This window comes from Narcine bancroftii, chromosome 4 (assembly GCF_036971445.1).
Source record: "Narcine bancroftii isolate sNarBan1 chromosome 4, sNarBan1.hap1, whole genome shotgun sequence".
NCBI lineage: Eukaryota > Metazoa > Chordata > Chondrichthyes > Torpediniformes > Narcinidae > Narcine > Narcine bancroftii.
This window is the reverse complement of record NC_091472.1, coordinates 48,155,026-48,170,861: the sequence shown is the minus strand read 5'-3', so window position 1 is coordinate 48,170,861 and position 15,836 is coordinate 48,155,026. Positions and strand designations below refer to the sequence as shown.

The 15,836-nt window shown below is 37.3% G+C and overlaps 1 protein-coding gene across 14 annotated transcripts in view; it reads left to right on the top strand.

Annotated features, from left to right (window-relative positions):
* LOC138760542 (serine/threonine-protein kinase MARK1-like) overlaps nucleotides 1–15,836 on the top strand; it is a 302,067-nt gene that overhangs the window by 252,125 nt on the left and 34,106 nt on the right. For 12 of the 14 annotated variants that reach the window (XM_069931242.1, XM_069931237.1, XM_069931240.1 and 9 more), the window contains 4 exons: nucleotides 530–595; nucleotides 3,458–3,528; nucleotides 13,256–13,312; nucleotides 13,442–13,678. In XM_069931242.1, coding sequence (XP_069787343.1) covers nucleotides 530–595; nucleotides 3,458–3,528; nucleotides 13,256–13,312; nucleotides 13,442–13,678 — 431 coding nt within the window. Of the gene's footprint in view, nucleotides 1–529; nucleotides 596–3,457; nucleotides 3,529–13,255; nucleotides 13,313–13,441; nucleotides 13,679–15,836 lie in introns of those variants that run through there. The other 2 variants (XM_069931247.1, XR_011355689.1) reach the window with 2 other exon arrangements.

Here is a 15,836-nt window from a genome sequence, read left to right as displayed (position 1 = left end):
CTCCAATGCTAAATATTTCAAAAAGTTTCTGTTTTTAATACTTAAATTTGTGCTTTTCAGAATACTCAAATGGATTCAGGTCTGCATGTAAATAGTGAAGCAAATTAATTTTCAAGCGCAAAATCTTAAAAAAAAATTTCAGACCATTGAAATACTCTACCGTATGTAATAAACTCTGGGTCAGAATGGCAATGACATTTGTGAAGAGCAAGTCACCAATTCATCACAATTCAAGTCTGCTCGAAACAGAAGATATAGGGAAAATTCAAAGCCACATTCTGCAGCACAGCTTAAATACTTAAATCTTTCATCTGCAGTACTGGCTTGAATGGGAAAGGTTTAAGTTCATGAAGTCAAAGTAGGGATAACTTTTTACTGGTTACTTCATTTTTTGAACTCCTGATTTTTGACTGAGTTGTGATTTTGCTGCAAACAATGATCAGAATAATTTATCCACACAGATTTTACATTTTCAGTAATTCTTTGGTATTATATTTATAGGCAATTTTTTTCCTCTTCTCTATTTTAGTGAAATTATTTGAAGTAATTGAAACTGAGAAGACACTGTATTTAATTATGGAGTATGCAAGTGGGGGTAAGTTTAGGCTTTGGCTTTTCCTTTTTACTGATATGACTTCCTGAAGAGAAATTCTCACTGAAGAGATATTGAATTTGCATCACTGAGCCTCTTAAAGAAGTTGGACTTATAAAATCAAGGGTAATGCTTTGTCAACATTGTTTATCTCTCCCAGCCTTTGTCCTTTTTAGGTTTTTTAAGTTAACATTTTGGTGTAATCTCCCTTTGACATTTGTGAATAGACTCGTTCCAATTTAGCTGTTCAAGACACCCAGAAATATAGTTTGATTTGAAAGTAGGCAATTATTTCAAAGATGACAAGCTGCAGTTTTAGATCTGAACAAGGACAAGCTTAGAACATTTGCAAGAACATTAATAATGGTTTACTTTACATTGTTGAGATAAAGTTATTGCTTTTATGCTCCTGTGTATGTCCCTTGTGCAAATTAGCTCCCTTTAGTGTTTACACATAAGGATTTTTGAACCTTTACATTTGGTGCACCATGTACTTTCTGTTGAAAGTTGAAGGTTATATTTTGTATTTATAATCATAATACTTAGCAAATTTTAAGTAAAAGATTGCAGACCAAATTGCCTCAAATTACTTTGAATTCTAAATATAGGAGTGAAGATAGATGTATATATAGATTTTCCGCTGTCGTATACAGTTACTTATCCATTACCAAAATAAAATCTAAATTCTTCTCGCAATTTCCTTTTGATCTCTGCCCCAGAAAATTGTAGGGTGATATCATGTTTAAAGTATGACAGTAGACCTTCTAATGCCAGGAAAGTGTCTATTGCATCAAATCTCATCTTAAAATAACAGCAGGGAAAAGCATTGGAATGCAGTAATTTTACACCAGATACATCCGACTGTCACAATATGTATTATGTTTTTCAGGCTTTGTCCCACTTAAAAAATAAGTAATAATACTTTCAAGTTTCCATTTTCATTCTTTTAAATGGAAATGAAGCCTTCCTTCCTTTGTACATTCATAATGGTAGTCCAGAAAATATAGACTAATATAAAGCTAGTAAAATAGATTTTGTGATTGAAATTTGTCCTTGATCGCTGAAGAATGGATCCAAATTTTATATGGCTGTAGTTGCCTACTCTATTGCATGTGTAATGCAAGCAACAATCAATGCAATTCTATCCTGCTGCTTTTAAATTCTACTCCAGATGTGAACCTCTAGACCACTGAGTTCTCCATAAAATCATTCCATTCAACTTTGTGATCAATCAGGAAGGCACACAGTTCAAACAGGGAAACTGGTAATGGCTTTTTTCCTTCAATCCCTTCTCATTTAAATTTTTGCACAAGCATAGACCAATTTATTCTAGAAATCCTTGATGACAATTTGCATTTAATTGCAAGTGTGGTGTCATTGAAATTTCTGGTATTTTTCTGCTTCGATTATGATTTTTACACAGCCACTGTGTAATGGAAATTTTTTGCAAAATTCCTGCAACACAGGCTGTATAAAAAGTTCAGAACGGAAAGGAGTGACTCATTCCATTCTGAATTTTTTCCTGCAGCACCCCTGGATGTTTTACTGGTCTGCCTGCAGTCTGAACTGCAGACAGTCCGCAACAATGAGTTAATGAATAGCACATATTTGCAAGTTCCTCCTCTTTACTTACCACACTTCCGGTATTCAGTGTAAAATCACGTAAGGGAACGGAGAATTTGAGTTTTGGATATTCGTGTGTGAACGGCCACTCTGGAAGGTAGGAAAAAAGTATTAAATGGAAAGAAAACCTAAATTCTTTGTTTTTAAAAAAAAAACATAGTGGGAGGAGCTGTAAAATATATTAACGCTGATTGCTCTTCATAGCAAATCAATTGAACAATGTGCAGAGATTAATGTAACATAACCAATAAAATGCTTTAAAACAAATTTTCTTTCAATCAGTTTTTAAATATTTGAAGGATTGCAAGAATCCATTATCCTTATTCACACTTAACTTCAAATTGTCTCTTATTAACTGCCACTTGTCATTTTATTTCATGGAATTAAAGATAAATTGTCTAGTGTTATTTTTGAAGTGTTGCTAACTGTTGGTTACATCTTGCCAACATCCATTGTAACTGAGTGGTGCACCTGCTGTTTATCGTTTCAGAATTATTCATGTATTATTCTAATTGACAAAAGTGGATTCCTTAAACTCCGTTTTGTTACATTTTGTTCATCAGTTGATTTGGTGCTAAATTAATTCAGCAGTTGTCCTTCTGTTGAGTATCTCCAGTATACTTTCAAGTTTCCATTTTCATTCTTTTAAATGGAAATGAAGCCTTCCTTCCTTTGTACATTCATAATGGTAGTCCAGAAAATATAGACTATTATAAAGCTAGTAAAATAGATTTTTTTTGGTTGAAATTGGTCCTTGGTCGCTGAAGAATGAATCCAAATTTTATATGGCTGTAGCTGCCTACTCTATTGCATGTGTAATGCAAGCAACAATCGATGCATTTCTATCCCGCTGCTTTTCAAAGCTCTGAAAAGTAAACATGTTGAGAAGTTTAAGGTGTGGCACGGTTGGCGTAGTGGTTAGTGCAATGCCTTTACAGTGCCAGCAACTGAGACCGGGTTTCAAATCCTGCACTGTTTGTAAAGAGTTTGTATGTTCTCTCCATGTCTGCGTTGGTTTTCTCCAGTGGGGGGGTGGGGGGGGGGGTGTTTCGATTTCCTCCCACCTTTCGAAACATACTGGGAGTGTAGATTAATTAAGTGTCTATTGGGCGGCATGAAATTGTGGGCCGAACTGGCCTGTTACCATGCTGTATGTCTAAATTTTTTTAATTAAAAAGTGTTCTATTAGACTGTGCATTCAGTAAACATTCTTCATTCTCCTTTTACATCCTTGCAATGTAGGGGAAGTTTTTGATTACTTAGTTGCACATGGAAGGATGAAAGAAAAAGAAGCAAGGGCAAAGTTTAGACAGGTGAGTTGGGTGTAATTACTTAAGAATTTAGGTCTAATTCTTATGATGTTCGTTATGAATTATTATAAGATTGTTTTATATAAATATGCAAACTAAATTATCAGGTTTTTAAAAAAAGGGATTCAAAGAAGATAAGAAAGATCAAGGCAAGGTATTTTGCCAAAGGAATTCCAGAGCTGGAGGTACAGCCACTGATCACAGAGGTGATAAAAAAGGACAGATTGAAAGAATATAGAAATACTTTGGTGGACCAAGATTAGTCGATTTGCAATGGTGGTTGTAGAGCTGGAAAGATGCACAAGCAATTCGAAAATGAGGATGTATATTTTAGGTGTTGCTTAATCTGAAATCAGCTTCTGCTAGCAGGTAAAAGAATGCTGGTTGAACTGGACAACATGTGATGGGATAGATGCATCATTAATTTGTAAGACAATTAGATTATGGAAGGCAGTTATGGTAGGAATCTGACCAGTCGTGCATTTGGATGTGAGATTTGGCAATGGATATCTAAAGATTGGACTGGAGTATTACAGAAATGGAATTGGGCAGAGTGATGGAAGAGATACGAGGTAGAATATTTGAGATAAGTGGTGAATAGGTTTGATTGATCTTTAGCCATATGTTTGCCAAGGAGAAGGATGATGTCATTGGCTCAGGAGCAGAGTTTAAAGGCAGGAACTCAAGATCTGATCTTCTCATGCGACTGAATACTGTGACGTATCTATGATTTCAGTAATATTTTAGATAGTATGGCACACAAGGGGCCTTAATTGAAGAAATTTAGTCAGAGTTCCAGAAAAGGCTCTCATTTAGAAGATAACAACCCACTCAAGGATTTTGAAAAATGAAGGGAGGTTGATGTTGGAGCTATGGTTTGCAAAGACAAAAGGATCAGGCATTGGTGCAGTGAGACATCAGTTATATATCTTTACCTTCGATGGACGCTGCAAGATCAGCTGAGTTCCTCCAGCATTTCAGTGCTTTTTATTGGTGCAGTGAGGAATGGCTTATTTGAGGGAGATCGATATACTAAATTATTGGACATAAGTGTTAATAACATCAGCTAATATGGAACCAAAATGGGAATTTGGGGTGGGGTGTTTTATGGGAATAGAATTAAGCAAGCTGGAGTTTAGTTTTCTGTCCAGGCTGTGTTCAGAATAGGTGTGATTGAAGGTGAGAACAAAACACCTGAAAGGTGCAAAAGCTGAGGGGCAAATCTATTTTCAATCCCTCAATCCTTGCCAGCAAATGCTTTATGTTCAACTTCACTATTAACCATATATAATAACCATATAATACCATATAACCACTTACAGCACAGAACAGGCCAGTTCGGCCCTACTAGTCCATGCCGTAACAAATTCCCACCCTCCTAGTCCCACTGACCAGCACCCGATCCATACCCCTCCAGTCCTCTCCTCTCCATGTAACTATCCAGTCTTTCCTTAAATGTAACCAATGATCCCGCCTCAAGCACGTCTGCCGGAAGCTGATTTCACATCCCTACCACCCTTTGCGTAAAAAAATTTCCCCTCATGTTCCCCTTATAATTTTCCCCCTTTAATCTTAAACCATGCCCTCTAGTTTGAATCTCCCCCACTCTTAATTGAAAAAGCCTATCTACATTTACTCTGTCTGTCCATTTTAAAATCTTAAACATCTCTATCAAGTCCCCCCTCAATCTTCTACGCTCCAGAGAAAAAAGCCCTAGTCTGCACAACCTTTCCCTGTAACTCAAACTTTGAAATCCTGTCAACATTCTCGTGAACCTTCTCTGCACTCTCTCTATTTTGTTTATATCTTTCCTATAATTTGGTGACCAAAACAGTACACAGTACTCCAAATTTGGCCTCACCAATGCCTTGTACAATTTCATCATAACCTCCCTACTCTTGAATTCAATACTCCGATTTATGTAGGCCAACATTCCAACTGCCTTCTTCACCACACCATCTACCTGAGTATCAGCCTATTTACCATCACTCCTAAATCCCTTTGTTGTTCTGCACATCTCATTAGCCTACCATTGGATTTCCAATTTCCAGAACCATGGCCATCCCACAATTCTACATTTGCTAAATAATTCCAACTGAAGTCACATTAGACATCCTTCATGATGCAACAGTCCTCTTCCTCGCCTTCATTGCAGTCTTAAACATAATGGGCCAGATTCTCTTCCAATGCATTTCTTCAATTTCCCAACTCCATTAAATTGTCCTTGTTTGATTCCACATTTAGTTTCCCACTTTTAATCAGAGAATTTCTACTAATGGAATATCTTCCTATCTCCAATCCTTCCATACTAATCACTCCCCTTCTTTAAGATATGACTTAATACATGACCAAACTTTGGAGCATCTGCTAGAATATCTGGTTAATTCACTAAACTCCTGTGCAACATACTGGTGAGCAAGATATCAGTGTTGCTCATAATGCAGGGTTATCTCTATTGACATGCTACATCTTGATGACATCATCAACAAAAGTGCGGTACATTTTCATGGATGTGTGATATCACCCAGCTCTAAAGCTCTTACTCCCTTTATTGTATTGTCAGATTGTCTACCTCCAGTCTGCAAGAGCATCAAATTAAGAATGTTGAAGACTAAAGTCATTACAGCCTTTTCCATCAATTAATTTTACGTGGGGCACTGATTAAACAAAGAATTGGAATTATATAATGATAGCTAATGGTGCAAGAGCTAGATGGTGAAGTAACTGGAAAATAGGCTTGATGTGTAATTAAAAAGGTGATTGAAGCTTTGGAGAAGGATGAAAACATATCAGAAATTTGTTCAAGTATAATTTAGACTGATTCTTTAGAGGCATATTTGATCATATGAAATGTTTGCATGAGCAGGCAATGTGACCCTAAAAGCTTTCTCCAACTGCTAATCTCAGATTTAGCATCCCCTGTTGCATTGGACACAGCAGAATATTTGATGCTTGATAAAGGTTTGTGAAAGGGGGGGTGAATATAAAGTAGAAAAATGTAGACTTCCTCCATTAAAGCCAGCATAAATTAACTGGTCGTTGTTGTTTATGACATTTTTACATCAACAGGCATCACTTAAATTAAACTTCAAGCATAATTTTTTGAAAATGTACTATTTAAGTTAAAGGACGTTTTAAAAATATCATGTACAAAGTCTTTTGGCAGAGCTGGATATTTAATACTTAGAGATTTTTTAATAAAGAAACAGAAAATTATAAAATAATAGAAGTCATCTAGCCCTTTGATTCTGTTTCACCATTCAATGGTATCTATTTCCAGGTTTCTATTTCCCTGGATCCCTGTATCTCCAGGAGAAATACCAGACTCTTACCGATATTTTCAACAGTTTGGCTTCAAATGTTTTCAATGGTAGAGAATTCCATGGTTTATCACCCATTCAGTAAAGAAAATTCTCCTTATCTCAATCTAAAATGGCTTTCCCCTTAAACTGTGACCATGCTCCTGGACTCCTTGGCCATCAGGAACATCCTTCTTGCACCTAATCTGTCCAGTCTTGTGAGTATTTGTGGTGTTTTTTTTTTCACGAGAGCCCCAGTCATTCTTCTGAACTCCAGCAAATATAAACCAAATTGACCCAGTCTCTCTTAATGAATCATTCTTGACATCCAGAGATTCTGCTGAACCTTCCCTGAACTCCCCCTTCCCCACAGAAAGAGATAGATAGAGCAAACAAAACTGAATATTGTATTGAAGGTGCAGTCTCACCAAGTCCATGTACAATTGCAGCAGACATCCCTGCTGACTATACTTGCAGTAAAAGCTGACATAATGTTGTCCTCTTGAATCATCATGAATTCAGCTTCTGATACATGAGGACACAAGACTGGTTTGAGCTTCCCTTTCCCAATCTATCGTAATTTAAATAATCAAGCTCCTGCTGGTGCCACTAAAATGGATAACCTCACATATATCCATGTTGTATGGCATTTGCCATGTATCTGTCCACTCCTTCATTCTGTCCAAATCACCCAGGAACATTTCTATCTTTCCCTCAAGGCTCACGGTCACACCCAGATTTATATTACCTGTGAATGTGGAAATGTTAATTCCTTCATCCCCAGCTATCAACGTAGTTGGGGCTCCATCATGCTACGTAACTAGTCACTGCCTGCAACTGTGAAAAAGATCAATTTATTCCTTCTCATTGCTTCTTATCAGCCGACCAGTTCTCTCTTCAGATGAGCACCGTACTTCTAACACCACGACCTTTAATTTTGCATCCTATTTTCTGACATTGGGCCTTATATTAAAAAGATTCTGAAAATTAAAATACATAATATCCACTGGTTCTCTCTTTTCTGTTCCGTGAATGGCATCCTCAAAAGATTGCAGTAGATTTGTCTAGTGTGATTACTCTTTAATAATTCCCTGTTGACTTTCCAGTCACTCTGCTGCAAATCCTCTGCAATGATCGGTTTCATGATAGACTGTAGCATCTTCACCATTACTCGTCTTAAGCTAAACTGGGATAGAATTCTGTTTTCTCTTAACATTATTTGAAAAATTGTAAGCTGCCCTCTAATCTAACGGAACTGTTTCAATGTGTGAAGAATGTTGGAAAATGACTACTGATCTTGAATCTTGAAAATAATCTTGAATCTCTTAATAAGGTCATTTCCAATGCGACTATTGGGCCCTGGGGTTTAATAACTTTCCCTCACAACATTTTCCGACAAATATTAATTTCATATAGTTCGTCGCATTTGCTTCACCCTTTATTTCCCAACACATCTGGGAAGTTACTTGTATCTTCCTTTATAAAGATGGAATTTAATTTAATTACTTTGATAAAGCAGAGTGTGAATGTGATTGGCCTCTCATTACTTTGTCTCCCATTATAAATTCCCTTATTTTTAACAAAAATACTTTACTTTCTCTTCACATACATAATATTTGGGTCAAAGACACATTTTTCCTTTATTCCCCCTGTGCTCCACATGAATCATACAATTCACCTATGATTAAAGCGCACATTCTAGATTTTATTCAAGGTTATTTGTATACATTATACTTGATGTTTGGGACATTTGGTTTCATAGGTGTTTGTGAGTACTCAGGTATGTATAATTGCTTCTTTGGAACATATAATGGAGAGCTAGACTTGCTTCTAAGCCGTTGATCACCTTTGGAGTCCGAGTTGCCATTTTTCAACATGACGACCAGAGTTGTGCCATTGAAAGTTAAAGAGGCCGAAAAGCAAGAATAAAAGAGTAAGAGATATCACCCATACCTTAGGATTACCAAAATTAACTGTTTGGAACATCATGAAGAAGAGGGAGTGTACTGGTGAGCTCAGTAATTGCAAAGGGACTGGTAGGCCAAGGAAAACCTCCATTGCTGATGAGAGAAGAATTCTCATCATATGAAATATCCCACAATGCTTGTCCAATAGATCAGAAAAACTTTCTAGGAGGCAGGTGCAGATGCATTAATGATGAATTTCCGCAGAAGACTTCATGAACAGAAATACAGGGCAACACTGCAAGATGCAAACCACTAATTTAGTCACAGAAACAGGGTGGCCAGATTACAGTTTGCCTAAAAGAGCCTGCAAAATTCTGTAAAAAGCTCTTGTGGACGGATGAGACCAAGATTAATCTGTATCAGAGTGATGGCAAGAGTGGAGATGTAAAGGAACTGCCCAAGATCCATCCCACTTCAATCTGCGAAACATGGTGGTGGGGGTGTTCTGGCCTGGGCATGTATGGTTGCCACAGGTTGTGGCGCACTTGTCTTCATTGATGATGTAACTGCTGATGGCAGTAGCAAAATGAATTCTAAGTGCAGAGAAACATATTATCTACTCAAAGTTCAAGCAAATACCTCCAAACTCATTGGACAGCACTTCATCCTGCAGCAAGACAATGATCCCAAACATACTGCTAAAGCAACAATGGAGTTTTTCAAAGCTATAAACTGAAAATTTCTTGAATAGCCATGTAAGTCACCCCATGTAAATCCAATTGAAAATGCCTTCCATATGCTGAAGAGAAACCTTAAGGGCCTAAGCCCACGAAACAACCAGGAGCTGAAGATGGCAGTAGTTGAGGCCTGGCAGAGCTTCACCATAGAAGATACTCAGCACCTGGTAATGTTTATGAATCACAAACTTCAGTCATTGCATGCAAGAGATATGTAACAAAGTACCAAACATGATTAATATACATATCATTGCTGTGTCCCAAATATTATGGTGCCCTGAAATGAGGGGTCTAGGCATAAAAAGTGTTGTAATTTCTACATGGTCAGAACAAATAACCTTGAATAAAATCTGGAATGCGCACTTTAATCACTTGTGAATTGTTTGATCACAAATTTAAAACTGAAGCTCAGGGGCAAATAAAGGAAAAAAAAGTGTCTTTGTTTCAAACATTATGGAGGGCACGGTATCAGTATTTAATTTTATCTCAGCACATGCCAAAAACTGTCAACTGTGCTGAGGTGGAAAATGAGGAGAGCTATATGTTTTTAGGTGTAAATATCATCAACAATCTGTCTTGGTCTATCCGTGGTAACATGGTGACCAAAAAAGTGCACCAGTGCTTCTACTTGCTCAGAAAAATCATGATGTTTCCAATGTTTCTTACTGATTTTTATTGATCCAACGTGGAAAGTATCCTTTCTGGGTGCAACACAACTTGGTACAGAAGTACTCTGTAAGAATTTGCAGAGTGGTGAATGCACCTCAGGCCATCATACAAACCAGCACCAATTCTCCGCCCCCCCCCCCCACCAACCCCACCACCAAGCAACTCCATCTACACTTCCTGCTGCCTCAGGAAATGTGGCCATCTTATAAAGAGACCCATCCCGCACAAGTCACATTCTCTTCTCCCCATTCTATCAGGCAGAAGATACATGAGTATTTTTTTAGTTCTTCAAAGTACACAATTAATGTTAGTCTGAAGAGGGCGCACAAAATCAGTGAACCGGTGCGGACTTGAAAGGCCAACATGGCCCGTTTCCGCTCCGTAAATGGTTATATGGTTATATGGTTATGAACGTGCCACCAGATTCAAGGGCAGTTTCTTTCCTACTGTTATCAAATTGTTGAATGACCCTCTCATAAGTAAAATGATGATGCCCTTGTACTGTTTTAAGTGAATGTTTTCTCTGTAACACTATATGCACTTTTGTTTTATTTTGCATCACCTGTTGTACTGAAATATGGGTTGGCTTGCCTGGATAATGGTAGGCTATTGAGATGTGCAGAGCAACAAAGGGATTTAGGAGTGATGGTAAATAGTACCCTCAAGGCTGATACTCAGGTAGATGGTGTGGTGAAGAAGGCATTTGGAATGTTGGCCTTCATAAATCGGAGTATTGAATTCAAGAGTAGGGAGGTTATGATGAAATTGTACAAGGCATTGGTGAGGCCAAATTTGGAGTACTGTGTACTGTTTTGGTCACCAAATTATAGGAAAGATATAAACAAAATAGAGAGAGTGCAGAGAAGGTTCACGAGAATGTTGACAGGATTTCAAGCTTTGAGTTATAGGGAAAGGTTGTGCAGACTAGGGCTTTTTTCTCTGGAGTGTAGAAGATTGAGAGGGGACTTGATAGAGGTGTTTAAGATTTTAAAAGGGACAGACAGAGTAAATGTGGATAGGCTTTTTCAATTAAGAGTAGGGGAGATTCAAACTAGAGGGCATGGTTTAAGATTGAAGGGGGAAAATTATAAGGGGTACATGAGGGGAAATTTCTTTACGCAAAGGGTGGTGGGGATGTGGAATGAGCTTCCGGCAGATGTGGTTGAGGCGGGATCATTGGTTACATTTAAGGATAGACTGGATAGTTACATGGAGAGGAGAGGACTGGAGGGGTATGAACCGGGTGCTGGTCAGTGGGACTAGGAGGGTGGGAATTTGTTATAGCATGGACTAGTAGGGCCGAACTGGCCTGTTCTGTGCTGTAAATAGTTATATGGTATTATGTGGTATTATAACACGCAGAACAAAATTTTTCACTGTATCTTGATGCATGCAACAATGAACAATTCATTTAAATTTCACACTATTTTGGCTTTCCTAATTGATTCCTTTTCCCTTCCATGCTGAATTTTAAACCTTTGGTTTGGTACTTTTTCCAGCAAAATCATATTCCAATCAAAATAAATCTATTAATGTTCAGATCAAATATCTGAATCATACAGTGCAGAAACAGACTCCTTGGCCCACCATGTCATGTTGACCATCAATATCTATCTACACTCCATCCATTTACCAGCAAGTGGTTCATAGCCAACTGTGTTTTGGTGCTTAAAGTGTTTGTCCAGATGCTTCCTAAATGTTGTAAGAATACCTGCCTCCACTACTTTCTTAGGAAGTGCCTTCTAGATTGCAACAACTTTCTGGATTGAAAAAAAATTCTTCCAGAGATCCCCTCTAAACACCTTAGCCCTCACCTCGCCCTCTGATCTCAGACATCTCTGTCATTCGGAAAAATTACTTATGATCTATGGCTCTCATGATTTTTCTCTATTGGGAACCCCTCTCACAGTCTCCTGCTCCCAGCCTATCTTGTCTTTCCTGTAGCTGAAACATTCAAGCCCAGACAGAATCTCCTTTGCACCCTCTCTGATGCAGTCACATCCCGCCTAGAGTCTGGTGACCAGAAATGCATGCAGTATTCCAGCTGTGCCCTAATCAAAGTTTTATAAAGTTGTATGAAGACATCCATACACCAATGCTCTATGTCCTCGCTAATAAATGCAAACAGCTGATGTGTATTCTTCACCACCTTACCTATCCATGCTTCCACCTTCAGTTCCCTCTGTTCCTCAATACTCACTGTGACCCTACCATTCATTGTGTATGTCCTTGTCCTTGGTGAAATGCCAGAAATGCACAATTTCTGGATATATACATATATATGGTTCAAATAACAATATTTTGAATGTACCATTCTGGCCTAGAACTCATCAAAACTTGTTTGAAACTGAAAATACATTTAGTGGAGTGTTTATATTTCCCATACCTAGCAATGCTTTGCTCATGTGACATAATTTGTTTTAACTCTTTGGCTTAAATTATCATGAATTTAAGTTTTAATTTTAACATATGTTCAGGATTTTGAGTCATTCAACATATGATCAGGCTGTTTGGCCCAACCTGTCCATGCTGACCAAGTTGGCATTCTGGACTGGTCTAATTTGCCTTCATTTGGTCTGTATCTTTCCAAGCCCTCCTATCCATATACAGTACCTGCCCAAATATCTTTTGAACTTTATAATTGTGCCCACTTCTGGCAGAACTATGCTTCAATTGAAAAATTTACCCCTCAGGTTCCTTTTAATCTCTCTCCTCTCAACTTCAACCAATGCCCTCAAGTTTTAGGATTATCTACCCTGGGAAATAGTCTGACATTCACTTTATCCTTGCCTGTCATGAATCTTGTAAACCTCTTGAAATTAAATGCTACTCTTCACCCTAACTGGCTTTTCAGCGGTAAGGAGTGTAGTTTTGTTAGAAATGAATGATTTTATTTTTATCTAAATTCAGCATGTGCATTCTACTTTACACCCTTCCCCTTTCATAGTCATGTTTTCTTTACCTGAAAGGTAAATTTATGTTTGTGTTATGACTCAACCAGATTCGTCATTGATTTTGATATTTAAGATAATGTATTGCTGTAGCCTCAATGAAATGACGCTGTAGCACATGGGGGTATTGAAAATATTTCTCAATTGTTCTGATTTTTGCATTTCAGATTGTTTCATCGGTAGAATACTGTCATCAGAAGTGTATTGTACATAGAGATCTCAAGGTACCTGAAGCCAAAAGGAATTTTGTGGTTCTGTTTTATGCACAAATGCTTCAGCTTAAACTTCGCTTCTTTCATTAAAGTAAATTTTGTAAAACTGACGAAAGTAAAACACTTGATATTTCTTTCTAGGCAGAGAATTTGCTGCTTGATGCAGATATGAATATAAAAATCGCAGATTTTGGCTTTAGTAATGAATTTACAATTGGTAGCAAATTAGACACATTTTGTGGGAGTCCTCCATATGCAGCTCCGGAGCTATTCCAAGGAAAGAAGTATGATGGTCCAGAGGTGGATGTCTGGAGTCTCGGGGTCATCCTTTACACTTTAGTTAGTGGATCTTTACCTTTTGATGGCCAGAATTTAAAGGTAAACTTTTAATCAAATTTGTGTCTACCCTTTCTGCCTTTTGCATTGAATTGTACAAAACCTACAACACAGATAATCTGTCCTATTCAACTTTGTTCCAGAAATGTAACACAATCTGCCATACTGGTTTTTATGCTCCATTTGAGATCCCATTCTTCCTCCTCCTGTTCCATTAGGACAGCCCTCTTCATGTGTTTATCCAGTATTCACTTTAAATCACCTCAACTATTCTATTAACTGGTGGTTCCCATGTTCATGTTTCTCTCTGGGTGAAACTTCTTTTTTGGTTTTATGACTGTCTCACATTAATGCCCTTATCATTTTGGTCTTTGCCCAAATAGATACTCTGTATCTGGTCTTATTAAGCAAGTCAAAATCTGAGCACAAAGTTGATAAAGATCTTTGCTGCTGGGTCTCAAACAGCTTTGTATTAGTCATTGAAAGAGATATAAAAATATGAAATAATTTTAAGGCCCTTGCTTTTTTAGTTATTTTCCTTCTCTCTTTATGTTGAAGATGCTTCTCTAATTTTTCCCCTCTTTGATGATCCTCTTAAAATTAAGGAACTTGGAAAGTCCCACTCTGAGTTCATACATGTATGATTAAGGGTGCCTAAGCCCATCACTTCAAACAGTCTAATGAAGTTCACTTTAGTAATGGTGAAACAAGTTTGTAGCAAGGTTAACTTGTTAGCTTGTATTTAAATGTCTTTTTTTTTAATCTTGAGGCACCTTTGCTTACTGGATTGGCATCAGTCATGATTCTTCAGATACTTGCTGAGCAGAATTTTAGAAAAGGACATTGATTTTGAGTCAATTGTGTATAAGATTTATTGATTTAGCAGTTTTGAATTGTCTCCAGTGTAGAGAGTGCCTTTGTAAAATGTCCTTTAGTTTATGCATACAATTTATAATGCTTACATGGCACAAGCTGTTATTTCACTTGAGCTACTGACCTTGATACTGAATCCTTGTTCACTGCCCTACCATTTTTGCTGCTCCACATCACGTAAGGAAGATTAAAAATGTAATACTGTGGACAATCTCCAACTTGCAATACTACTCTTTCAATGGGTGTAAGTGACCTCTTGCAGAGGGGCAATACACTTATCAGTTAAGGCACTGAAAGTGGTGGTGGAAACTGTTGGCTCACGGACAAACATGGGAGCATTACCTCAGAACATGATTTGACCATTTAAGACAAAGATGAAGAGAAATGCCTTCATTCACAAAATTATCAATCTTTGAAATAGTCCATCACAGGGCTAGATGCTTGACTACTGAATGTATTCCATACAGAATAATAAATATTCAGCCACAAAGGAAATCAAGGAATAAAGTGATTACTGTGTATTAAGCATGAGGATCAGCCTCGATGTTGGGTAGGGCAGTAGATGGTATAGACGACACTTTCCTTATTCTAATATATCCTAATTTCAAAGCATCATCTTCCAAGGCGTGAGCTACGATATCCTAAATTTTAATCTCTTTAATCCAACAAAACAAACTCTGTGGCTGTTATTTTATGTAGCTCTAATTCATTGATAAAACAGATAAACATTTTGCACAGCTTTGCATTAAGACATTCATAATGATTAATAATAAAGCATTTACTGTATAATGATACAAAAGATATGTAGAGATACTAGCTTAAAGAAATACAAAAACTTTAAAGAGATACACAAATTTTAAAAAGATACATAACGGTATTTAAAGAGACAAAATTCAAAGAAAAATGTCTTGTCCTTATGCTTCCTTCACATCTGATTACCCTGGGTGGATATTATGACATATTACATCATAGTCACTATGATAACATTACAAACAATAGTTCTCTTAAAGAGATAGGCACAAAATTAACTAAGAATTAAAAAAAAGGTTTTTACCTTTCCATATGGAATGTGTTGTATGACTTGCACCCAGTTCCTCTTTCTAGATTCACTGCCCATCAAGATCAACCCACCAATCCCCAGCCAATTCTCAGCTGGGTTCAGTCATCACATTTTTTCCACAGACCACCTTATTTTTAACATCTGTTGTATTAATAAGGCCATGTGAGGAAGAGATCTTGACTTGGTAAAAGTCTTTGATGTCACTGAATGCTTTGGTTATGTCCCTCATTGGATAATAAACAGTCATTGATTAAGGATTTTGGATTC